The sequence below is a fragment of the Antedon bifida genome, chromosome 10 (assembly GCF_963402885.1).
Source record: "Antedon bifida chromosome 10, ecAntBifi1.1, whole genome shotgun sequence".
NCBI lineage: Eukaryota > Metazoa > Echinodermata > Crinoidea > Comatulida > Antedonidae > Antedon > Antedon bifida.
The window spans coordinates 13,442,449-13,469,864 of NC_136235.1; the positions used below are offsets into that span (position 1 = coordinate 13,442,449).

The 27,416-nt window shown below is 33.9% G+C and overlaps 3 protein-coding genes across 4 annotated transcripts; 2 read left to right on the top strand and 1 right to left on the bottom strand.

The window, feature by feature from the left end:
* The first annotated feature begins 295 nt into the window (after positions 1-295).
* LOC144853874 (uncharacterized) lies at positions 296-6,460 on the top strand. Of its 2 annotated transcripts, XM_078711730.1 has the most exons (10): positions 296-321; positions 1,207-1,455; positions 1,725-2,167; positions 2,266-2,950; positions 3,342-3,707; positions 3,809-3,961; positions 4,366-4,560; positions 4,671-4,800; positions 5,642-6,133; positions 6,240-6,257. In XM_078711730.1, exons 2-9 carry the CDS (start codon positions 1,222-1,224, stop codon positions 6,109-6,111), a joined length of 2,676 nt encoding a protein of 891 aa, XP_078567856.1. In that variant the 5' UTR covers positions 296-321; positions 1,207-1,221; the 3' UTR covers positions 6,112-6,133; positions 6,240-6,257. The 2 variants fall into 2 exon arrangements, with proteins under 2 accessions (XP_078567856.1, XP_078567855.1); XM_078711729.1 differs by having other exon boundaries at positions 5,642-6,460.
* A 611-nt stretch (positions 6,461-7,071) lies between these two features.
* On the bottom strand, positions 7,072-7,467 carry LOC144853483 (uncharacterized). The gene has a single exon (XM_078711179.1). The coding sequence runs from the start codon at positions 7,465-7,467 to the stop codon at positions 7,072-7,074; it is 396 nt and encodes a 131-aa protein (XP_078567305.1).
* Positions 7,468-16,853: 9,386 nt separating this feature from the next.
* LOC144854270 (uncharacterized) lies at positions 16,854-23,586 on the top strand. Its single transcript, XM_078712197.1, has 3 exons — positions 16,854-16,891; positions 19,192-22,040; positions 22,248-23,586. The coding sequence occupies exons 2-3, from the start codon at positions 19,212-19,214 to the stop codon at positions 22,290-22,292; spliced, it is 2,874 nt and encodes a 957-aa protein (XP_078568323.1). The 5' UTR covers positions 16,854-16,891; positions 19,192-19,211; the 3' UTR covers positions 22,293-23,586.
* The last annotated feature ends 3,830 nt before the right edge of the window (positions 23,587-27,416 follow it).

Sequence of the window (27,416 nt, forward strand, 5' to 3'; positions counted from 1 at the left end):
TCCTCAGAAAAGTGACTCTCATACATTCTTAAATTCTCGTTTTGATTAATTTATATTGAAATTGGGAAGTTTTTTTTACGGATGGTACCGTTTTAGTCATACTCACATTATCACTATCTAGATGACTGTAAACATAGTGGAAAAATCTCAAGATTCCCGGTTATATTATGCGGCATTTTTGGGAAAAAATCTAAACCTAATTTAAACCATATACCGCCCCCTGTAGTACCAGATTTTTCTGACATAATTTTGTGCTGCCGCCTAGAGGCCTATTATCGCCGCGGCCCGCCTGGCCCGAAGAACGGTCGGTGGAGGTAAACGGTAAGTCCAGGCCACCCATAGGCCTAGGCCTAGCCTTGTTTATTCCAGCATTAGTAAATATGTTATTGTATGGTAGAACAGGATGATCTATTGAATTGTAGTAGTAGATTTTATTTATGTCAATTTAGAATATAGGCCTAGACAACTTTAGTATAGGCCTAGGGCCCGGCTAGGCCTAGCCTACGTACTAGCTAGGCTAGTAGTACTAGTAGTACTACTACTAGCAAGCCTAGGCCTAGTAGTAGTAGTAGGAGGCTAGGCCTAGCTAGGCCCCTAGGCCTACTTCACTCTATTAGGGCTAGATCTAGGCAAGGCCTAGTTAAGTTTAATAACTAGGAAGGACTGAGACTGGTGTCGAAGAAGGATCAACAACTTACTTTATTTTTATCACTGACTTAATTTCCAATTTATGAGTTCAATTCTTTCGAATTGAAGAGCAGAGCAGCTAATCCTAATTAAATGAGAAAAAATATATCATATTGGTAAATATCTTGAAATAACGTTGACATTATTCAAGTTTCAATGAAGATAGCTCCGTTGCATTAGTTAAGATGCAGTACCTGTTGTACATAACGCCAAGTCAAGGATGCGACATAGTGATTAGAGATACGCCATATGTATGAACATCTCCTGTGTGATAAACAGAGTTGTTTGATATGATCGATAGCCTTGCCCTTGGGTAAACCAAACTGCATGATTATCTCGGATAGTTATTTACAGTATCATCATGCAATAGACTCTATATGTCTGATGATTCAGTCAGGGCCTAGGCCTAGTTAGGCCTAGCAATAAAATGTCTGAACTAAAAATGTAAAACTTGTTCTTTCAAGCACCATAAAGCCAATCTATTAATTAACCTTAATCTTTCCTTTCTTCCTTTCTTAGTTTTGGTCACACATTATGGCATCACAACCTTCTGAACCTTGCAGACTGTGTGGCGATTTGAAGTTATCTACAGATTGTAAACGAAGTTTAAATTCTCAAAAAAAAGAAAGATTTATAATTGAGATTAAAACTATATTTGGATTTGATGTCAGCGATGAAAATGACGAAAGGCAATTCATATGCAGTAAATGTAAAGAGAAATTGTTGAATTGCAAAAAATCCAGATACAGAAAGAAATGTACAATTGAGGTAGGGCTTAAGCTCAAACTAGTTTGACCAAAAAAGTGTGATGTGCCCAAATATGGTAGTGATGTGCCCAATTATTGTAGTGATATGACATCATGTCTATATATGGGCACATAAAGTTTGATAGTGTAGACAGAGCTTAAGAGTATTAACAATAGTCTTCAAACAGGGATTCGTGAAACATCTCAAAGGGTTCTTTATGGCCATTACCACTACCACATTTTTGCTTGATAAATTTGAATCTTTTCTAAAATGTTTTATTTACACTACAGCTGAACGATGATGTCAACAACTTTTCTTTGGACAAGGTTGCTAAATTTGCTAAAGGTATTGACCTCGTTGTTCTTCAAAAGTCTAATAATTTCCTGCAAGTTCTCTGGTTTCTTGACGACGAGATTAGTACTAGACTTAAAATATGTTATGATGGAAAATGGAATTTGAATGTTTTTGGACTTCCGAAGGAAATTAATGAATACCCAGAAATTCTAACAATAGACATGATGACAACGATGATAAGTTTTATTGATAACCATGCTGTTTGTCAAGGAAATACAGATTTTCAAGACATTGTTGAGGCAAAAGGTGGAGAAATGATTCCTATCAACATTACAAGTAATGATATATATTCTGAACGGTACAAGACTGTTCGCAACAAACTTTGCTACTTACTGATTGATCAAAATTCAACACGCTGTTTGCGATGCAAAGACTCAAGGTAAGGTCATTAATTAAATTAATTATTACTTTAAATTTTAATTTTAAAAATCAACACTAATATTACAAATAAATTATACATGCATATTATTTTTTCAGGGATAATCTAACCCGGTTGAGAAGAAGAATGAAAGAAAGAAAAGACGGAAGAGGAAAATCGGCTCCAAACGATAGTTTGACAAGAAATGAATTAAAATTCAAGATAAGTGAAACTGTGAAGGAACTGACTGCTTCTAAAAAGTTAGTGGTATCTCAGCAAAAAAGAATAGAGGAATTGATGAATAGAGAAAGTGCAGAATTGTTGGCTGGCAGTGGCACAGCTGCTGTGGTTGAAGACCGCATTCCAAATCCTGCTTCTGAACTTCCGGAAGGATCACCAGCTAAGCTGCTATATGATCAGCAGGTCAAGTCAAATAAATCTGGCAGTGGCATGCGGTGGCATCCAACTATCGTGCGGTTTTGTGTTGCCTTACATTCAAAGTCCTCATCGGCGTACAAGTTTATCAGGGATAGCCAGATGTTAAAATTGCCCCATCCTCAGACGCTGTTGAACTACACACAGTTTGGTGAGGTAAAAGGAGGAATCAATCCAGACATTTTACACAATGAAGCACAAATATGGCTTGGAAAACGACTTCAGGAACACGTCACATTGCTAGTTGATGAAGTTAAAATAGAAAGCGGTCCAGAATTTTCGAAATGCACCGGAAATCTGGTGGGATTTTCAGATATCGGCGATCTTTCAAATGAGATATCGGAGTTGGAAAGAAAATCCAATGGAAAGGTACAATATAAGTGAATATAAATCATCATTTTAATTTTCTATTTTGCCAAAAGGTATATTTTAGATATCGGACAACAGAATATTTTATTATGATGCATACAGTTGGTTATGAGAAATGAGAATAAATGTGGCTTACATAGCGCATCGTTAACAAAAGAAATAAAAAGAATTTAAAATAAGCGATTGAAGTACCTTGACAGATAGAGATTAGTAAACTGTTCCAAACAACAGAGGCCCAAGAAAAAGAACGAGAGCCATAATGCTTTGTTTATTGACAGATAGATGGAATGAATGAGTAGAGACTCTGAACTTGATCGCAAAGATCTCTTAGGAATAGATGGATGAATCAAATTCAAAATAACGTGTATATAATGCATTTTCATTTTAACAGGAAGAACAGTTAGCTACACATATGCTTATGGTGATGATGAGAGGTATTTTCTCCGATATGAACGTTTCTGTGGGATTCTTTACAACAGATAGTCTGAAAGGTTCACAACTCTACCAAATTATGAAGGAAGTGATTGACAAGGTTGAAGCAGCTGGATTCTTGGTTCATGGCATTATTGGAGATGGATCACCATCATTTAGAAATCTGTTTAAGATTTCTGCTCTAGATGGTATTAAGCACTACATGGTCAACCCTGTGGATTCAAGTAGAAAGATATACTTTTTCTCCGACGTCCCTAATCTATTGAAGACCATCCGGAATGATGTTGAAAACTCTGGAAGCAACAACCAAACACGGAATCTATATGTAAGAAACCACTAAATTTATAAATGACTTAATTTACAATAAGGAGCAAGTATAGTTGTTAGTGTATTATAATTGTGCCACTTTTTTTTTGTCTTTAAAAGGTCAATGGGCAGCTGATTATATGGAAAGATTTTAAAGACACTGTTGAGTGGGATAGAGGTTCTGAGCCTGGATTGAGCAAACTTGATAAAATAAAGAATGAACACCTCAATCTAACACCAAGTTTGCGAATGCGAGTTGACCTTGCAACACAGGTTAGGAACATTGGTATTTAAAAATAATAACAACACATTCTTATAGCACACTCTTCATGAGTAAACATGTTCAAAGATTTTTTCTACATGCTTCTCCCTTAAGTGTCATATCTTGTAGGTGCAGTCAACTACTACTACTCTGTTTACGAAAGTCTGTGTGAATAAACAGCAACGAGGTAATACCCCTACACTTTAAAGTGCACACAAACATTTTGTGTTCCAGATAATCGACTTCTTCTTCTACCACCAGAACCGTTGGAGCGAGTGAGCCTTGAACCTTTGTCGATATTGTGTATGTAGATTACGGTTGCACTGTCTTAACTGCTCGGCCAATCACTGTACTGTCACTGTGGGAAAGTAATTTAAGTTTTTTAAACTAAAAAAATGTTATAACATCTTTTAAGGTTTTAAGCACTTCAATGGCTAATGCTATGGAGTCAATGGACGAAAATACTGGCACAAGTCATTCATCTACAATTGCATTTATCCGTTTGGTTGACAAGTTTTTTGACTGCCTGAATGTCAGGAAACTCCCATCCGAGGACCAAGATAAACCCGAGTTAGAGCCTTATAGAACCAAAGTTGACTGGAGATTCAAGGTTCGTAATCAAAGTAATCAAATCAATTTTGTTGTTGCAGTACTAATGATAACTTTAATATGCTGTTGGATTTTATTGGTTTTTATTTACAAAACCATTTTGATTCTTAGTGGCTGAAGGAGGAATTTCTTGGATTTCTTGATAAATGGGAGGAGCAAGTGAATCTGCTTAACGAATGCAAGGCCACTAAAAACAAAATGTTACTCAGTTCAGAAACGCTGTTTGGCTTGCATTTAACAGGTATGAAGGTATTTTGTCACTTCTCCTCTACTTGCCTTAATTACGCCGGACTTTAGTCGTAGTTCGAGCTAAAACTTTAAAAATGACGTCATTTTAATTCATAAACCGAACTTCAACTAAATCGGCGACTAAATCAGGCCAACCTCGACTAAATCGAGAAGGATTTTGATCGATTTTTTTAGTCCTCGAGAGGACAGGCTAAAACGCCAGCTTTAATGATATTTAAACGAGGTTAATGTAACAGTCATTGAGGTGTTGTATTGGCCAGATATTGAAGAATGAAATATCTATTTTTATATTAGCTTAATTAAATATACATTAGTATATGTTATAATAATGCTAATCATGTTTATTTTCAACCATATACAAATTACATTATTTTCCTCGCGCAAGTCCGACTTGAGCAACGTCATGCCATAGTGACAATAAGAGATGAAAACAAAAAAAACTATTTTTCGTGTATAGTCCTGAAAATGAAAAGTGATATCGTCTGCTCCTCAAATACTCTCTTGTCATTGGCCAATGTATAGCCTTTGTTACCCAGACGTGTGCAACTCGACTAAAAGCTTGACTTCATTAAGTCGAACTGTAAACTTCGACTACTGCTTTTATGAATCGAATTTGAAGTAATAGCTCAAACTAGGACTTTTTCAAGTCAAACTTCGAACTACGACTAAAGTTCGGTTTAAGAATACGGGCGTTAGTGTTTTAGATACATGAAATAGCATAATTCTCGTTTACATTTCATTCATCCATTAAAATTGGTATTTTTTTTCCATTTTTTTTAAAAGGTAATGTAATCTAATGGCCACAAACTATTCTAACATTTTTTTGTTCACAGTCAACTCATTCATAGATCTGGGAGTATTCCTTCTAGAGAAGTATGTCAACGAAGGAGAGTTCTTGTTGTCTGGTCATTTGAATCGAGATTCTATCGAAAATGATTTTGACAAAGAAAGGGGATGTGGTGGAAGTGATGCCCATCCAACAGCACTTGAAAACCACCAAAGTTCGTCAGGGCCTTCAAAAAGAGCCAACTGCAATGATGATGTAAGCCAGTTGGGTCAACTAGATGACACACCACCGTTGTCCAAGAAAACGAAAAATCAAGAACTTATCGAAAATGATTTTGACAAAGAAAGTGAATGTGATGGAAGTGATGCCCATCCAACAGCACTTGAAAATCAACAACATTTGTCAGGGCCTTCAAAAAGAGCCAACTGTAAAGATGATGTAAGCCAGTTGGGTCAACTAGATGACACGCCACCAGTGTCCAAGAAGATGAAAAATGTCAACCACCAAGATGTATAATTTCTTGTAAAAAAAGGAAAAGGTAATTAAAGATCAACATAAAAATATTAATAATGTCATGGTTTATTATAATTCCAGTCTTTTTTCTTTTAAAATCTATTTTTCCATTTACCTTGTTACTTTCTTAGGTCCTGTTGCATATTGTGCCCACCCTCTTTTCCAGGTAAACATTTTTATTTTATTCCTGTCTCCAAACAAACAAGCAAACAGCACAATAGAAGCAGAGTGTCAAGGAAAAATGCTGCTATAAAAACCAGAAGTTAGGTAGTTTAACCTAATGTAATAACATGTCTGGTGACTCCCTAGCAAGTAGAAAAAGATGGTGGGTAGTATGCAGTGGATAATTTTTGCTATAGCACAAAAATTAAAACACCAGAAACGTAAAATCTGGTAACATTTTTTACCGCACAGTTTATTTTTCATAGTATTTTTAAATGCCTCACTATTTACAACATTTGTGTACAAAAGAATAGATGTTACTGTGTAATTTGAACTATCCCCCTACTGATAAGAAAATGCTTATTTTCAACATGATGATGTAAAACAAATAAAATTTTTAAAAAATATGAAACATAGGGGAAATAATAGATAGATTGATAATTATTGGAATGTATGATCAATACAATTATTTTGCCCGCACCTTTAAATAACAAAATGGGTATTGTGTTGACCTCACAAGCTTGAACCGTCAACTCCGCTATTCAGTAGATAAACCCAATCCACAACAACAAAAAAACCACTTTAATATACAGCAAATTAAGCAGCCATGAACAGGGTGAAAAGCTATGTTCGGCCTACTAGATTAGAAAATTACACACGATCTCGGCACAATAAGACATTTAGAGGCCGAACTCTAGAACACATGTCGTCAAATCGAAACGTATAAACTTAAGTCCTAATTATATACGCCCACTCTCTTAAAGGCACGATGCAGCTAAAAATAGGAGCAGCACAAACAAACTACACACTTTCCGAGATCAAAATTCTGCTAAACCGCTTGGATCCCAGTGATTTGGCTAATTGAACTTCTGTAGCACTGGTAGCTACGACAGGTCTTACTTCGGAATCCTCTTCAATTTCATTGAAGTCCCAGATAGATGTGTTTCTCTCACATGAGTTCTTATTAAGCAGGAATCTTGGTCCTTGAATCCATGCCAAGTTCTGTAAGTCTTTAGCCTTGATGGATCTTGTAGCTTGATCGGCTGGGTTTATGTCTGTTTTAACGTATTTCCATTGTTCTGGTTTGGGCGACTGAAGAATCTTATCCACTCTGTTCGCCAAGCACATATAGAACCTACGGGTTTTATTTGTGATATAGCCAAGAACCACCTTGCTATTGGTGTAAAAATGACACATTTTGCGACTTCTGACACAGCTCCAATGGCTGTGTTAGAGGCAACGGAGAATGTCTGGATGGACTGGTTTGATGGAAATGATGTGTAAGGATGAGAGATTAGAACATCTGACAGTTGAACTATGGAGCTTCGCCACTTCTGCCATGAATCTTGAAGCTGCTTTGGTAATGGCTCATCCCAATCTATACATTGATCTCTTGTCATTTCCCTTAACAGCCTTCTTCCCTATATAATTCTTCAACATTAGCATTGGCATCTTGATAATAAGGATTGTGAAACTTATTCTTCAAGGTATGAATTGTGTTTGACAAGTTTTTTTGCAATCAATGAACTCTTGTTTGTGACTGTTTTTCATCTTTTTCATTCTTTTCAATTGGACTGGTATTAAATGAGCATCTTTTGGAATTCGGGGAAGCTGCTCAATTGTGTGGCTAACGTCTTCAGCTGGTACATTCACTGTTTTATCTATCATTGCGTTCCATCTACTTTTTGGGAGGAGTTTGATTTTTTGGAAAATTAAGTTTCGAGCAATTAATTGATTCTCAACTTCCTTAACTTTCAACTGAGGTATCTGCTGATGTCAACCAATTGTTATTTGTTTTGGTTTAACATAGGTGCCATTCTTTTGTCATGTAATTGTGACATGTAAAGCATGCATGTGGGTATTCAGTCTTCTCATGGCACTGAAGCTGCGCTCACAAATACATGACGTTACTGGAACGACACAGGCAATCTTAAGTAATAAAAAAATGTTTGGAAACTGTACTTCGTTGCAATGCTTTAGTGCATCAGCACAGTTGTTGAATTTCAGTTGCCAACCTAAAAATTCATCTTCAAGAACTTCAGGGCTAGGTGAATCATTTCTGTACAACTCCGCATAAGCTTTGATGTCGTCAAAGCTAACACTTGCATCCTTAGAAAAGAAAACACTTGGAACTAGTACACACAATTTGAATGCTTTTGTAGAAATATCTGAGAATGTGACATCAAGTTCTACAATAATGTGATCAATAAATGGAATGCCAATATTTGAATCTGCATTATCACGATGAGTCTGTTTCTTAGCTATCCTTCTATGCTTTTGGTTCAGTGCCAACTGAAGCTGCCATATCAACTGCATGGTCGTAAACCCCTTCAAAATATTTTTTTTTTCACTGTATTCCAACTTTACTTCTTCTATCATTGATACAGCACTAATAATATCTCTTGCTTCTTTTTGCAAAAGAACTGTAATTTTACACAGGTCAAGTAGTGACTTCTCCTTGATGTGTCGTGCGGACTGGCTACGGGCTTGGGATCAGTTGTACAGTGTCCATCAATGAGACTATGAAGGGCATAAGTTGCACAACATGGACTGCATGTAGACCTGAATATGAGTACTGACCATTGATAAATCGTGGGTTCTAAATTTTCGTCGCAATTCCTCCAGATAACCCTTAGTAATGGTTTGTCTTCTGAACGAAGGTGTACTTGATGAAACATGACCTGGATATCACCAGAGAAAGCAATAGGGTGCTGGCGAAATCTTAAGAGGACTCCCTAGAAGTGAGGATCCCAATTGAGGACCAGGAAGGAGATGTTGGTTTAAGTTCTTGTTTTTATAGTTATAGGAGCAATTGAATACTAGACGTGACTTCCCCTTGTTCGTCACCACATGATGCGGCACGAACCATGACTCTTCAGTTTCTTTATGTGTTATTGTCCCTACGATTCCATCTTCCACAAATGTATTAATCAGTTGGTTATGGATGACAGTTTCTCGGGTTGATGTTGGTAGCTCCTTTCTATCTCTGAGAAGTGGTACTACTAGTCGGTTTAAATCATTGACCATCGTTTTTATGTGTCTTCAAATGTGTACTGTTGGAGTTTTAGGATCCATGACTCTAGTCGTACATTCGCTTTGGAATGAGGGTTGTTAAATATTGGTACCAGCGGTTTGTTATCGGTATGCACTTCAAATTTGTTACCAAGTAAATATACTTTAAATCGTTTAATGCCGAATTTGATAGCAAGTGCTTCTCGCTCTATCTGTGCGTAGCGAGATTCAGTCGCTGACATAGCTCTGCTCCGCTATAATTTTTCCTTCTTGGCATTACATAGCGGAGACTCCAAACGGGCTTGCGTCCACTATTACTACAGTTGATTTGGTTGCATCATAGCATGTCATCGTCGTGTCACTGGTAAGTGCGTCTTTTAGCCTGTTGAATGCCGCATTGCAACTTTCTGACCATACAAATGGAGTTTCCTTTTTTGTTAACTCACGTAATGGAACGGTAATGGATGCATAGCTTTGTATAAATCGAGAGACGTATTGTGTCAGTCCCAAAAATGAGCGCATTTCACTCGCGTTGGAGGGTATCTAGTGTCCTTGATATCTTTAATCTTTGTTGGGTCTGGACGGATTCCTTTTGCGGAGAATACATGTCCGATGTATGTTACTTTTTGTTGAGATATTTTGCTTTTTTCGCGATTGAGTCGTGCGTTACAGTCTAACAATCGCTGAATCACCTTTTGGAGATTGTCATCGTGTTCGCCTTGTGTTTTACCGAACACAATTATGTCGTCAAAAATGTTGATGACACCCGACTAACATTTGCCGTACAGCTTTCTGAAACTTTTCGCTTGCCGCATTCACACCGAACATGAGCCTCTTATAGCGGTAGAGTCCTCTGTGTGTTGTAAAAACAGTGATTGATCTGCTGTCTTCCTCGAGTTCGAATTGATGGTATCCAGCACTTAAATCAAGAGTACTGAAGACTGTTGCACCGTTTATCTCGTTCATTAATTCATCAATTGTTGGCATAGGGTATCTTTCCCTTTTGATTGCTTTATTAGCTTCTCTCATATCGACGCAGATTCTGACGCCTCCATTTTTCTTAGATGGAGTAACGATGGCAGAGAACCATGGTGTCGGTCCTTCCACCGGTTCTATGACATCTTCATCCAGCAGTCGTTGGATCTCAATGTCGACGTCGTTTCGTACATGAAAAGGTATTGTTCTCAATTTCTGTGTTTTTGGTTCTATGCCCTGGTCGATGTGAAGTTTAATTTGTCTGTGTTGATCTTTCCGATACCTTGGAATAACTGTGGGTATGTGCTAAATATGTTCGATTCCACAGATTTCCTCCGTTTCCATCAATTACGCAAAAATGTGTTGTTTTAGAGTTTCCACTTTCAGTCAAGACGTTTGCTTTAATGCGTCCTAAAGTCGGCAATGGTTCTGTTGAATTGTATGCGCAAGGTTGAATACAATGTTCTGGTGCACAGACGTTAGCTTTCAACTGTGTAAATGTTGCTTTGTCCATGATATTTACGCTTTCTTGCGAATCTATCTATCCCTATCTTAAGTTTTGTGCCTGCTATGATAACATCACATGATGGTAAGTTTAACAAATAGTCCGAGTCGTCTACACTAACTTGTTTCACTTGCAAAATTTTGCGAAGTGGTTCATTGTACCGCATTTGTGACACTCTATTCCTTTTGCTGGGCAAGGAGAACTGTGGGGATACGCTCCACTGCAGTTCTGACAGGTGTTATTATATTTACTACTCTTCTTTCTCTACTTCGTCTATGTCCAACAGAGCTTTATCGGCTTCCATTTCAGCCTTCAACGCCTCTAACTTGGCGGCACTATTCCTATTCGCAAATGTAACACGATCCTTCGCTACAGCAGCATCAGCACGAGCTTGTGCAGCAGATGCCTCCAATGATGACACTGACTGTGATTAAGCCTTCGATCTATGGCTCCTTGACCCTATTGATCTTGCTACATTTCTCGCAACATCACGTCTTCTAGGCCTACTAGAAGTCGACATTCCTTTTCACTGTGCTGACCTAACGAGCTTTAACCCCGCTATTCAGTAGATAAACCCAATTCACGACAAAAAAAAACAACAATCTCTTGTTGACTGACTCTTTTAATACAGCAAACTCAGCCATGAATAGGGTGAAAAGCAATGTGCGGCCTACTAGATTAGAAAATTACACACGATCTCTTCACAATAAGATATTTTGAAGCCGAACTCTAGGACAATTGTCGTTAAAACGAAACTTATAAACCTGGATCCTAATTATATACGCCCTCTCTCGGAATGGCACGCTGCATCTAAAAATAGGAGCACCACATGTATATAACGTTTTTGTTTATTAATTAATTAAATGTTATATACAGGTGGTAATATTAATATTTCTATTCTATTTACGTTTTAAATTAGTTTTACACATCCAGTAAAAGATACAACAAATTGTATTAAATAATAATGACGAAAATGAATTGTTCCATGATCGAAAAAAGAATAAAATGTAGTTTTAATTTATTACACATCCAGTAAAAGATAGAATAAAAGTTATTAAATAATAATAATGGCGGAAATGAATTGTTCCATGATCGAAAAAAGATTAAAATGTAGTTTTAATTTATTACACATCCAGTAAAAGATAGAATAAATGTTATTAGATAATAATAATGAAAATTAATTTTTCTGTGATCGAAAAAGATTAAAATGAGGTTGTAATGTATTCTTGAAAGTTAGCCAGCTGTCACAAACTTAGGAATCTTTTATCCCCATCGGTTGTTATAATCTCATAAATTTTCCAGGAATACAGTATTTTGTGGAATCAATTTTAACTTTCAAATGAATAACAAAAATGTATTAACATGCTGATGGCTGAAATTAATGTTATCAAGAACAATGGAGTCAAATGAACATGTAAATAAAAGTTTACAAACAAACAAGCAATATTTATAGCTTCTGTTGTGCAAAGTCCTACTGTAGTTATTGTTTCATAAAACCAGAATCCTGACATTTACCCGCTTTTTTTTTATCCTTTGTGGTTAACCACCACCTTTATTCATTCAATGTTTCATAAACAACAATTACAGAATCTCTAAGCATTTTCTACATTTTATCTATAGTTCACTATGTCGGTCGTTTGGTCGGTCTGTCTGTCTGTCGGTCTGTCTGTCGGTCGGTCCGGTATCACTATGCGTTTTATCGCTTTCTGACCTTATCTTGATATCAGTTTAATCTAGCTAAGTCAATTTTTCACAGAATATTCCTTATGGCCAGGAATCGATGTGGTTATGTTTTCACGGTGCGCAATAAAAAATTACGCGGTCTACGCACGATTTAACGAAATCACGTTTGTAATCATATCTTCACAACCATGAATCACAATTAAATAAAATTTGGTACTCATAAATTTCAGGGCATAAATCATCATATGGCAATACAATTACGTGCGTAGCGCATGTAACGCATGCGTACGCGCGCGTAAAATTTTCAAAATTTATTTTCGATGAAATAAGAGTACGTTTCAGGCAATTTTAAGCGTTTACAAAATTGCCATGAGTGCGCATATTTTTGCGCGCGCACTGCGCGTTAAATGTTATTGCGCACTATTTTTGCCCGATTTCTGTTTTTTAGACTTACTTTGCAACTCGAAATTACGTTATACGAGCACGTCAAAAGTGACAGGCTACGCACATGTAAATTAAAAAAATATAAACATTTGTAAACATGTTCAGTAATTTCGGTCAGTATAGTTCACTATGCCGGTCGGTCTGTCTGTCGGTCTGTCTGTCTGTCGGTCCGGTATCACTATGCATTGTAGCACGCGACTTAATAGCTGTTGGCCTTGTTTCGTTACTTTCTTATTTTTATCCTCTTTAATATTTTGGAAAAAAAATCCCTGTACTATAGTAAAGGGATTTTTTCGAAAAATGCCCAAAATATCGACTTTTTAAAATTCCATTATTATGCGATAATAAGACTATATATGGGCATATATTGCTTTTTATCATCTTATAGAGCCATATTAACCAGTTTTGTAGAAAAATAAAAAAGTCGAAATTTAGCTATTTTTAAAAAAAATCCTTGTACTATTAGTACAGGGATTTTTAGAAAAATGCCCACAATATCGACTTTTTAAAATTCCTTTATTATGCGATAATATGGCTATATATGCGCATATATTGCTTTTTATCATCTTATAGAGCAATATTAACCAGTTTTGTAGAAAAATAAAAAAGTCGAAATTTACTATTTAAAAAAAAAATCCTTGTACTATAGTACAGGGATTTTTAGAAAAATGCTCAAAATATCGACTTTTTAAAATTCCATTATTATGCGATAATATGACTATATATGGGCATATTATTGCTTTTTATCATCTTATAGAGCCATATTAACCAGTTTTGTAGAAAAATAAAAAAGTCGAAATTTAGCTATTTAAAAAAAAAATCCTTGTACTATAGTACAGGGATTTTTTAGAAAAATGCCCAAAATATCGACTTTTTAAAATTCCATTATTATGCGATAATATGACTATATATGGGCATATTATTGCTTTTTATCATCTTATAGAGCCATATTAACCAGTTTTGTAGAAAAACAAAAAAGTCGAAATTTAGCCATTGAAAAAAAAATCCCTGTACTATTATAGTACATGGATTTTTAGAAAAATGCCCAAAATATCGATTTTTAAAATTCCATTATTATGCGATAATAAGACTATATATGGGCATATTATTGCTTTTTATCATCTTATAGAGCCATATTAACCAGTTTTGTAGAAAAATAAAAAAGTCGAAATTTACTATTTTAAAAAAAAATCCTTGTACTAAAATAGTACAGGGATTTTTAGAAAAATGCCCAAAATATCGACTTTTTAAAATTCCATTATTATGCGATAATATGACTATATATGGGCATATTATTGCTTTTTATCATCTTATAGAGCCATATTAACCAGTTTTGTAGAAAAATAAAAAAGTCGAAATTTAGCCATTTTTGAAAAAAAAAATCCCTGTACTAATAGTACATGGATTTTTAGAAAAATGCCCAAAATATCGACTTTTTAAAATTCCATTATTATGCGATAATAAGACTATATATGGGCATATATTGTTTTTTATCATCTTATAGAGCCATATTAACCAGTCTTGTAGAAAAATTAAAAAGTAGAAATTTAGCTATTTAAAAAAAAATCTTTGTACTATAGTACAGGGATTTTTAGAAAAATGCCCAAAATATCGACTTTTTAAAATTCCATTATTATGCGATAATATGACTATATATGGGCATATTATTGCTTTTTATCATTTTATAGAGCCATATTTACCAGTTTTGTAGAAAAATAAAAAAGTCGAAATTTAGCCATTTTTGGAAAAAAAAAATCCCTGTACTATTTTTAGTACAGGGATTTTTAGAAAAATTCCCAAAATATCGACTTTTTAAAATTCCATTATTATGCGATAATATGAATATATATGGGCATGTATTGCTTTTTATCATCTTATAGAGCCATATTAATCAGTTTTGTAGAAAAATAAAGAAGTCGAAATTTAGCTATTTAAAAAAAAAATCCTTGTACTATAGTAAAGGGATTTTTAGAAAAATGCCCAAAATATCGACTTTTTAAAATTCCATTATTATGCGATAATATGACTATATATGGGCATATATTGCTTTTATCATCTTATAGAGCCATATTAACCAGTTTTGTAGAAAAATAAAAAAGTCGAAATTTAGCCAATTTTGGAAAAAAAATCCCTGTACTATAGTACAGGGAGTTTGTAGAAAAATGCCCAAAATATCGACTTTTTAAAATTCCATTATTATGCGATAATATGGCTATATATGCGCATATATTGCTTTTTATCATCTTATAGAGCAATATTAACCAGTTTTGTAGAAAAATAAAAAAGTCGAAATTTAGCCATTTTTGTACAGGGATTTTTTAGAGAAATGCCAAAAATATCGACTTTTTAAAATTCAGTTATTATGCGATAATATGGCTAGGCTATATATGCGCATATATTGCTTTGTATCATCTTATAGAGCCATGTTAACCAGTTTTGTCGAAAAATTAAAAGGTCGAAATTTAGCCATTTTTTTACAGGGATTTTTTCGAAAAATTCCCAAAATATCGACTTTTCAAAATTCCATTATTATGCGATAATATGACTATATATGCGCATATATTGCTTTGTATAATCTTATAGAGTCAAATTAACCAGTTGTGTCGAAAAATAAAAAGGTCGAAATTTAGCCATTTTTTTACAGGGATTTTTTTTCGAAAAATGCCCAAAAATAAAAAAGTCGAAATTTAGAAAGGCCAAAAATATCGACTTTTTAAAATTCAGTTATGCGATAATATGGCTAGGCTATATATGCGCATATATTGCTTTATATCATCTTATAGAGCTATGTTTTTCAAAATTCCATTATTATGCGATAATATGACTATATATGCGCATATATTGCTTTGTATAATCCTATAGAGTCAAATTAACCAGTTGTGCAGAAAAATAAAAAAGGTAAAAAAGGTCGAAATTTAGCCATTTTTTGCAAAAAAAAAAATCCGGACAGAGATTTTCGACTTTTTCCTTTTTCGACAAAACTGGTTAAATAGCAAAATGTCTACCATTTTATTTTTTTGCATAATTAGTTAGTATGGCTCTATAAGATGATGATAACAAAATAAATGCGCATATATCGCATAATTATTGAATTTAAAAAAGTGGATATTTTGGCCATTCTTAAAAAAAATTCTTTTGATAGTTTCCAACTATTAGCCAACTTACTATACTGTAGTACATGCGTAATACAGTTTAATGAAATTGTTTCACTCTTATTGTTATTAGGCTGTGTGTTTCTTTAATAATAACTTGAGTTGAAGCTTAGTTTAAATGCCTCAGTGATTCTAATACAGACAATGAAAGCACATACCGTGTCAAACCTATTAATAATTCGGCAGAAACAACAGAAAATGCAAGCATACTAATAGAACACCTACTTTTAGTCTATTTATTTTTCTTTGCTTATATTTTATTTGCTTAATATGCCTATACATTCCCAAATTATACGGAGTAGTACTACAATAATTATGACATGTTGATGTCGAATTCTCACTTACTGTACAATCGTCTCGCGGGCCTGTAAGTACTATTATTATATACATTTCATATTAATTAGACAAAATTCTCCATGAGCTACGCATCGGTCACTTCTACGAACAGAATAGAAGCATGTTTTTTATTTCAATCGCACGAATGTACAACAGCATGAATAAGAACAATTTTTTTTAAACTCGTAAAAAACATATCATGAACCGGATGTATCGAAGTTGTATGACCAGAGAAGATTTCACTCTTCCCTGGTATAACCATACTATCAAACAACCAACCAAAAATGCTGCATATGTATATTATATTATATCCATAAGAGCACGAAGAAATGATAATGACGAATTTGTTATTTAAAATATCTATTAAGGTATGTTATTTTAATACGTGTGTATTCATTTGTTACTGCGTATGAAGAGGGCGCAGTCATTTTAGCAGGTCGAGTACAACAGAATATTATTTACGTTTCGTGACAGAGTGGAAAGGCGACGATTGATCTACAATATCTTCATAACGGTAAAGTATTCTCATTACCTTTCATTGAATTAAGTTATGAATTATGGACCAGTTAGTTCAGGGAGATATTGACTAGTTATTTAAAGATATGTAGGCCTAATAAAATAGATGTGTTAGTTGTTGAGTCCGTGAATATATCCGGTATAGACCTACTGTATGCTACAACAAGGAAGTAAATAATGTTTGTCATTCGGGCCTGGTGTGATGTGATGATTAAACATTATTTAAAATGTTTGTGTTAAAATACTATGAATAAAAGAAAGAAGTATAATTGTTTTTCTTTATATATTATAATATAATATATTATTGAAAAAAAGATATTCAGAAGAAAAGGGTGTTTGAAATAAAATAGTATCATTACTAAACATAGGCCTAAACGTAGTGTAGGCCTATGAACTTAATAGGCGGCCTACACTAAGTTTTTTTGCATATTATAAAAATAATAATCACTACATCCGATCGTTGTTCATTCACTATAGGATATATAGAATATAGGCCTACCACTTAATTTAGGCTAGGCATACGAAATAACACTAATAAATCACATAGTGTAATACGAACAAATACATTATAGAAATAACATTGGGTGAAGCTGTTGATTATATAGATAAACCTTATAATAATCAAGCAAGCCCTCTCAAGAAAAATAAACATTATGCAGTGGACGAATATTGAAAAGGAAATGCTAAGTAATCAAATTTGTAATCTGATATTATTGAGAATATAGAATACATGCACAAACCAACAGGAAATACTTTCCAGTGCATAAAAGAAGTGTTTTGTATTGTTCAATCAAAACATAATTGTATTTCATATCCTCAATATAAATTGAGATTTCGGAGCAGCGCATGTGCAGTAGTCATGGCGAACAGCGTGCTGCAACAGGTACAGTTCACAAGTTTTACATTCGGTTGTTAGGCCTATAGGCCTACACATAATGAATGTTTATGAGTGGAGTATGGTACAAATAAGTTCATGAGATGAAAGTTTATATTAGGCAAAGCCGAGTGAAATATAACAAATGTTCAATGTCACCGAATTAAATTATTTGTACTATCTTACAAAAAGGAAGGCGCAAATAGCAGTACTCCATTGTATAAAGAGACACCGCACTCTTGAGAGTGCAACATAACATTTATTTAATACCATGTGACCCACAATCCAATGACAAGAATCTATATAAGTATCTAGAATATCTAGGTCCACAGTATACAGATACACGTTTAAATGCCAAGAGGGGAAAATCAATCAATCACTACTATTACTAGGAAAGAATAACTAAATTGATACATTCGTAATTATTTGATAATCATCCTATCTCTCCCATTCTGTCAAGAAATTGTTCAATTCAAGCTAACAAAATAAATAAATAAAATAAAATATATAGCAAGATAGGTGTAAATTCATAAAGAGCACACCCAATTGCCATTTAATGTATTTTTAGTCGCGTGGACGCGACTCTATAGTTCACTATGTCGGTCGGTTGGTCGGTCTGTCTGTCTGTCTGTCTGTCGGTCTGTCTGTCGGTCTGTCTGCTGTCGGTCCGGTATCACTATGCGTTTTATCGCTTTCTGAACTTATCTTGATATCAGTTTAATCTAGCTATGTCAATTTTTCACAGAATATTCCTTATGGCCAGGAATCGATGTGGTTATGTTTTCACGATGCGCAATAAAAAATTACGCGGTCTACGCACGATTTAACGAAATCACGTTTGTAATCATATCTTCACAACCATGAATCACAATTAAATAAAATTTGGTACTCATAAATTTCAGGGCATAAATCATCATATGGCAATACAATTACGTGCGTAGCGCATGTAACGCATGCGTACGCGCGCTTAAAATTTTCAAAATTTATTTTCGATGAAATAAGAGTACGTTTCAGGAAATTTTAAGCGTTTACAAAATTGCCATGATTGCGCAGATTTTTGCGCGCGCACTGCGCGTTAAATGTTATTGCGCACTCTTTTTGCCCGATTTCTGTTTTCTTGACTTACTTAACTCGAAATTACGTTATACAAGCACGTCAAAAGTGACAGGCTACGCACGTGTAAATTAAAAAAATATAAATGTTTTTAAACATTTCAACATTTTTAAACATGTTCATTAATTTCGGTCAGTATAGTTCACTATGTCGGTCGGTCGGTCTGTCGGTCTGTCTGTCGGTCCGGTATCACTATGCATTGTAGCACGCGACTTAATGGCTGTTGGCCTTGTTCTCATTTTGTTTTACTTCTAAATCCTCTGATTTCACCTATAATCATTGTATTCTGAACTTTTCTTTGCTTATAGAAGGATATACATACCAGAATAAAATGGATAAAAAGATGATGAATTACTTGAAAGGATTAGCTGAATCGTTCAAGCGGAGTTTCAACATGCGAGTTTTAGCAGACGATACCGAGATTAAAGAAGCTTACAAAACTGCTCAAGAAAAAGGAAAAGTACCATTTAACAGAACCAAGCTTCTTATTATGGGTGATCATGGTGCCGGGAAAACGTCAACCTGCAGGCGTTTACAAGGAAAAGATTTTCGACCAGAAGAGCCTAGTACAATCGAAATAGAAACAAACACTGTTTCCGTGAACGTTAGTGATGTTAATAGTAAATGGTGTGAAGTAACCAGCACCCCACTTGAAGATTATGAAAGTTCAGCAGCATGGTGGACAGTATCACATGTGCTCCAACAGAGCAAACGTAAAATATCGAGAGCCTTTGGTTCGTCTGACACAAATACATTATCAATCCGAAAGCTACTGGAGGAGATTTGTTATCTAATGTTGTATCTGATCCCTTTTACTGTCATACTGTGTTTTGGTGGGTTTACATTCGGGTTTGGTCCAGTCGTGTGGTTATACATCGTTTGTATTATGACAATATGTGATGTCCACAGTGCATATCGCTTTGGATGTGGATGCACTATAGTGATGGTCCTTGTAGATAAAGCAACACAATTAAGTGAGCAGACTGAACAAAGTATGGAGTTAAATACATGGGTTTATGTGACAGCACCACTAATGATTGTTTGCTTGTATGGATTGGGATCGTTCATCGTCGGATTGCTCATGGGTACAGGTGGTAGGACGGGTATCTGTTTAGCATTGTGCTTCATGGTACATCCAAAACAATACATTATTTCTATGGAATTCTTTTTAGAAAAACTGTCATTTATTTGCAAACTATACATTGAATTCGTCATTTCTGCAGTAATTATAACAGTAATTTATAGAAGCATTCACACAAAAATATTTTCAATCAGTCGAAGAAAGTTTACTATTGTGTTATTACTTAACATAATCATTATCATTGCAACGACATATTATTTCGGAAGAAACAATTTTGTTGACATATCTATTTTATTTTGCTTGCTTGCAATTGTATTTTCGTTAACATCCGGGGTTTTATTAGGAAGAAAGGTTATGGCTTACGGCTATGTGCCTGAAAATTACATTTTAAAGAAATCTTTTGGTTTTATGGCTGGGATATGTTTAGCAAAAATATGTGGCTGGGAATTTGGAAATAAAAACAATTTAAATAATTTAATCAATGGCCATAATCATTCAAAATCACGGTATTGTTTGGACTTTTTATTTTTTGCGCCAATTGTTGCGTTTATTATCTATGAGTTATTAGCTTATGTCAAAGTAAAAACTACGTCATCAATACCAATACTGCATATCAGAAAATCAATGAAAGCAGATCTTCGAAATGAAACAAATATTGATGCCAGACTAAGTTTATGGGATTTTTCAGGACAAGAAATGTACTATAATACACACCATCTGTTTATGCCAAAGCAAGGCGTATACTTGGTTGTTTTCAACGCTGTAGCGGCGATTTCTAATCCTGATAGATACATTAAACAGCTACAATTCTGGTTACAATCTATTGCTATGCATGTTGATATTGAGAATGCTGTAGTGTTTCTTGTAGGAACAAGAAGAACCAGTGTTGTACGTGATGAAAAAGCTTTTTCTACGTTTGATAAATTTGTAAATGCACATCTTTACAAAAGGTTTTCAAGATTACTTGCTTTTCATCCAAGTGGACGACTTTGCTTTTTTATTGAAAACGCATTTAAAATTGATAAGGAGCTTAACATCTTACGAGAAAGAATATATAGTGAAGTTTCGAAATTAAAATACTTTTGTGAAAAGTTTTCTTTAAAATACTTATTATTTAAAAACACGTTAAATGGATTTCGTCATAGACAGTCCGTTATTGTGAGTATAAAAGATATTGAAAATGAATTAAAGTTAGCAAGCACCATTTTTGTGAAATTTGAGGTACGTCAACTTTTGAAGTTTTTGGATAAATCTGGAGATATCATATACAATGAACTTGATGAACTACTTCAGAATTATGTGGTCTGTGATCCTCAGGTATTAATAGACATTCTGAAATTATTAGTGAATGTGCCTGAACCACACAAAAGAAACAGAGCTGTGTCTGATCTTTGGCAGAGATTACTGGAAACAGGAATTGTTGATAGTAGACTATTGGAACACATTTGCCGAATGAAAGGAATTTGGAGAGTTTATCCTTATGTGATTCAGTACTTGGTAGGAACACAGTTGATGTTTCCACTTACAATAACTAATCAAGTTGATCAAGTTGGAACATTCTGTCTTCCTTGCAAATTGCCCAAAATTGATGAAATTAATTATAGTGATCATACTTCTGACATATTTTATTTCGATTTTGGTGAAGTTTTGCTAGAATTTATATTTCTTCGACTTATTGCAAAATGTTGCCAAGTTTTTGATTGGACTAGAATATATTATAACTCTGCACATTTCAAAGCAAGTGAAACACTGTTTTTTCAAATAAACACTAAAACAGTTTCTTCTTGCAGTATTTTCTTATACGATAGAAATCTCATCAAACTGTCAGTGTCTAAAGAAATCCCGAGTCAGTCAGTAAATATCTTACAGAAAATGCATACTTTCATTGAAGAAATAGTCTTACAGACATTTAATCCGGATTACTTTCGTGATCAGCTACTTTTTGGTCCAGTGTGTGAAAGATGTAGTTCATTGGATGGAACGATGTGTTTGGTTAATCTAGTTGACTTAAGTGACGATGTATCTGCATTGAATGAATACAGACCAGATGAACACCACAAAGTTTATCGTAAACCAGATGTAACTATTTTACCTTGTGCATGCTTGTTTTTCTTCTATTAGGCCTACTATAATGTTTGCTTTTATAATTTCATTCCAAAGTCTCCATGAGAGGCCAGGTAGTCACATGGCCCTAGTAATTTGTAACGCGGCCATATTCCAGTGTATGTAAACAAAGATAAATCATTTGTAGATAATTTTAATTTTAAACGCTTTGTTTTTTTTCAGTTCCGTTTTACCTGCAGTAGACCGACAACGATCATCAAACAATAATACAGTGTATGTATGTATCTTCTGTATCCAGTCAGTTGTCTTCGCTCGCGTACCATCTAGGTCGTGCCCACAGATGGTTCTCGAATACACAGTCATTTCAGCGTAAAAAAACTGGCTATTTCAAATGTAAGTAACGCAGGACTATAATACATTGTCGTTTACAGAGAAACAAATAAATAGACACGATGATTTATGTAGTCAACTAAAATTATCGCCCTGGGAATTACTTTCGAAAGAGAAACTTGTCACAAAATGATTCCACACTTTTTATTTGAACTGATTTGTGTTTTGTTTGTAATAACAATTGGGTTGAGAGAATGGGAAGAGGATGGTACAAAGAGAAACAATTTTTAAATATATTCTTTATCCACTCAGTAACGACGTATTGCTTTCATGTTTTATAGGCCTATAAATAATAATTATACTACTAAATACAGTAAAACATTTGCGATTTAATACTTTGTTAAAACTGTCGCTGTCATAGTCGATTGAAATAATAAAGTACAGTACATGTAACGATACACCACTACGACGTTAGTATTTTGTAATAAAGTTTATTTGTATATTATGTGTTTATATATCTAACAGTACCCACACTCACAGAATAAAGTTTATTTGTATATGTGTTTATATATAACAGTTCCCACACTCACAGTAAGACATTTGCTTTTCAAAGTATTGCAATAATATACCTAAATATTTTAGGTGTATCCCCTAGCCCATAAATTTGCCTACTTGTGTTAAACCAACTGGGAGATTGGAATGTTCCATTCATCGCAAATCAATACATTTGTATAAACGTATTAAAAATAGTATTTTTTTAAAAGAAAATCGGCCTGTCTTCAACATTATGATGCTGTACTCGATCTGTTCAACCGGTTTTCACCTATTGAAAACAATTATCACAGGAAGAGATAGGAAAATGCGAAGCATCCTCGTATTATTGTGTGTGGGTATTTTTCAAGATGGACATCCATTAGACAGTGTCTACCACGGTCGGAAAACATTTTGTTTGGGGCAAACCGTTGAACCTAAATTCGGTTTAATTGTCAATAACTAATTATCTAACTTTATATACCATCGAGTAAACATTCGAGAAATAACGATTTACTGAATTTTGCCCTTACGTAAATTTATATATAGATTAAGGTAAATGTCATTTATTATTAAATGACGAAATAACTAAATATATAATGTAAAACTACTGTAATAATAATAAATATTGAATATATAGTATTAACAATTAGCATTCACAATTGTTATATAGATAAACGCACCATTAATATACTTGTAAAATAACCGATACTATAATATAAAAGTTATAGGTCTATACAGAATCGTAACTAACATATCGTAGAATTAATATTCATAAACAAATTGAGATATAATTATTATGGGCACACACGCTAAATTGAGATATAATTAATTAATTCTATCATGAAACGGTGGAAAGAAGGGGTGGATGGAGGGAATAACAATTTATTGACGTGTTGGTCCGAAGGAAGGCAAAGGAAAAAGAATGTACATTACTTAAACACTTATACAAAATATCCCCTGAACGCCAATGGGTCAAAGACATGACCTTCTCAAAGGTAAAAGCCATTAAACACTTATACAAAATATCCCCCTGAACGCCCTTGGGTCAAAAGTCACGACCTTCTCAAAGTTAAAAGGAATAACAGAACCCTTGGGAACATTCCTGAACTCTATCGACACAAACCCATCTTTCATTTGGTGAAAAATGTTCTTTTTTTCTTACACGAAAAAAGGTACTATTAAACGATCGTTTATTAGTGCGTACTATTGCACGACATGTGACCCACGATCGTCCAATCAAATGACAGGAATGTATTTAGGTATATAGTTTTTGATTTTACAAATACTTAAAATCAAACATTATCGTACAGAAATCAACTGAATTCACTTATATAACAAGTAGGGTAGCATTGTTATTGCCATTTATTGTTTTATGTATGATCTACTACATGCTTATTTGATACCATTTGATAACAATACCTAGGGGCTTAAGAGGAATATACCCTTTGTCTGTTTATAAAATTCCCGTTTGTGACTGTAGGCCCTATACTATAACACTATACCTTTAAAAGTGGATAATTAATTTTAAAATAAGTTTTTAAAACATAGATTATTCTAAAGATTATTTTTTTTTAAAGATCTTGAGCTAATGTATTGCTATTGAGTAAGGAATGAATGGTATAAACAACAGCCATACATTACAAACAAAAGAACTGATATGTAACCTAGTGTCTGATAGTAACATGTTCAAAGTAATATTATATTAAAGAAATAAATAATAATGAAAAGTCCATTATTATAAGTTATATACTTATGTTGTGTTTTTGCATTAGCTTTATTGAGAGAGAAGCAATGAATTCTAATTGAAGAATCCAATCAAATCAAAGAAGATTCTGATATTTCAGCGAAAACAAAAGAGAGCAAAAGGACAACCCAAAAACCACCTGGAAATATGTATAGAAAATGATACGAAAAAAAATAAATAGCACACAACAATCGTTCTGATTAGAGAAGTCAATTTGTTTCTTCATGTTCTTTTGTCTCTCAAAAAATACTTTCTGATACTGATTTCCGTCTGTTTGCTGATGACAAATGTAATTCGTTCCTTCTTCTAGAGTGCTATTGAACCTTTATATTAACAATATTATAATGTATAATAGTATGTTTGTAAGGTTTTTATAATTTAGGCCTATGCCTTTGTCATTTAAAGAATAAATGTCAGGGATTGACGAACCGGGAAATAAATTGGCTTGATTCAGTGGTTATAGTTCGGTACGTTACTTTTATTTGTTGTACGTTTGTTGGTTGTGTATCTACACATGGATAACTGTTTGACAGTAGTCCGAATGGAGAGAGGTAGACTGATTCAGTATAGATAAATTATGAACTTCAACATTTTAAGCAGATAGACCAGTTTCGATTTATTGTTTGGACATAGAAGATAGTAATTAACCTAAATTCTTAAACGGTACGTGTTGCTCCGAGTCCTCGAATATATCCGGCATTAAGGAAATAAATTGTACTGATCACTCAAAGGATATTAAGGTACTGAGTAGGCTTGGGTAAGATTACAATCAATTTATACTTTAAACATTATCCATTTCAAGAAGTAACTTTGATTCCTTACATGTTGATGTTGTCAAATGTATATAGCGCTTTTAACAATTGTTCCAAAGGGCTTAAAAATTAAGAACAAAGAACAAAAAGGTGGGTTTTTAAAGGTTTGACAACTTCGATAGATTGTGTATTTTGAATTGAATTAGTTTAGTAGCTGCAACTGCAAAGGCTCAAAGGCAAGTACAGTATAGATGTACTAGTAGTCGACCTAAGAGACCTCTTACAGACTGAAGATCTACGTATAATTAAGGTGGAAATATATGATGGTGATTTTGGCATGGGTTGTTTATACAATGTTTACTCAATATTATAGAAAAAGTAACAAATGTAATAAGAAACAAAAAACACCGCTCGACTTTTTGGTTAACATTTTTAATCATTGTTCTTTCTTGAGATACAATGATTTATTATATCAATTATTTTCAATCAGTAGCAAACATTCTGTGTAAATTTAGTCTGGCCTACTGTACAGAACAAAAATATAATCATAAACTAAACTACAGTATATCATCATGGATTAAGCCATGAGTATAATTATGCACATATTCCCGGGTAGGAGCATTAACTTCCTAGGTTTAACGATGCAACATTAGAAGTTAATAGCATACATTGTCTGTTAATATTTTGTATCAATATTAAAATAAAGAAAGAATTATGAAAATCTGACTAGTAGTTTTTTAAATATAGGGTTCAAAACATCGCCAAAAATCGTTTTAGCCACAAACGAAGTAAATAAATTGCGCCCCAGTAGGCAATTGTATGAACTTAAACAATTACGGTTTTTATTAATATATTTTGTATATCAACATTTTAAAATTCAATCAAATATGATAATAGGGTTAGGGTTAGGCTATATTTACACAAAATGTTTACTACCGATGACTACTGACAGTCTGTAAGAGGTCTCTTAGGTCGACTACTAATAGTACTGTAAGAGGTCTCTTAGGTCGACTACTAATAGTACATCTGTACTTTACTTGTCTTTGAGCCTTTGCAGTTGCAGCTCCTAAACTGTGAATTTCAATGCATTATTTTCCCGATTTGTGTTGGACATGCTAGTCGTTATGGAGATGGTTCGTTCCTTATTGGTGTGTTTATGAGTACAGGTGGAAGGACTGGTATCTGTATGGCATTGTACATCATGGTACATCCAAATCAGACTGATATTTCCATTGACAGTTTAAAAAAAAACATCTTTCTTTATAATATAATATTATATTGTTTTAAATTCCTATTTTCGGCAGTTACTATAATTGTAATTTTTAGGAGCAATAACAGACACATATTTTCATTAAGTCGAAGGAAGTTGATTATTCTGTTAATGATAAAAATATTGTGTATCATTACTTTTGGAAGTAATAATTTCGTCGAGATATGTATTTCATTTTGCTTTATAGCAATTATCTTTTCATAGCACGTGGGACTATATTAGGAAGAATGATTGTAGCGTATGGGTATGTCTCTGATAACTAAATTGTAAAGAAGACTATTGGGTGTATTGCTGGAATATATATTGGCAAAATGTGTGGTTGGGAATTGTTCAATTTTACGATTTAACTATTTTAGAGAAAGAACATAACTTTTCTTTATCAAGACATCGTTTAAAGTTGTGTCATTGTGCACAATTTGCCGAATGAAGGGAATTTGGATAGTTTATCCTTATGTGATTTGGTAGTTGCAGGGTACACGGTTGATATTTCCACTTACAATAACTAATCAATTAATTAATACATACACTGTACATAGAATCATATTTTATTTGGCAATTTTGTGATTTAGAAGCCAATAAGTACATTAGCCTGCAGTTTAAGTATGGTATGTACTTCCTGGATTGAAAGAGCGGATACTATTAGTTACACCCTGCTTGTTCACGGAATACCCAGAACGTAGATATTTCCGCTTGCTCACCAGCTCATTATATAACCCTGGATGAATTATTTAGAATATCCATGTTATAACTAAGCATTGCTG

Excerpts from the sequence above, each read along its gene's own strand:
- LOC144853874 (XM_078711729.1), top strand. The coding sequence starts at position 1,222 with ATGGCATCACAACCTTCTGAACCTTGCAGACTGTGTGGCGATTTGAAG. Across the intron at positions 2,951-3,341 it reads AAAGAAAATCCAATGGAAAG|GAAGAACAGTTAGCTACACA; the intron begins GTACAATATAAG and ends TCATTTTAACAG. Across the intron at positions 3,962-4,365 it reads GAGTTGACCTTGCAACACAG|GTTTTAAGCACTTCAATGGC; the intron begins GTTAGGAACATT and ends ACATCTTTTAAG.
- LOC144853483 (XM_078711179.1), bottom strand. The coding sequence starts at position 7,467 with ATGTGTCATTTTTACACCAATAGCAAGGTGGTTCTTGGCTATATCACA.
- LOC144854270 (XM_078712197.1), top strand. The coding sequence starts at position 19,212 with ATGGATAAAAAGATGATGAATTACTTGAAAGGATTAGCTGAATCGTTC. Across the intron at positions 22,041-22,247 it reads AAGTTTATCGTAAACCAGAT|TTCCGTTTTACCTGCAGTAG; the intron begins GTAACTATTTTA and ends GTTTTTTTTCAG.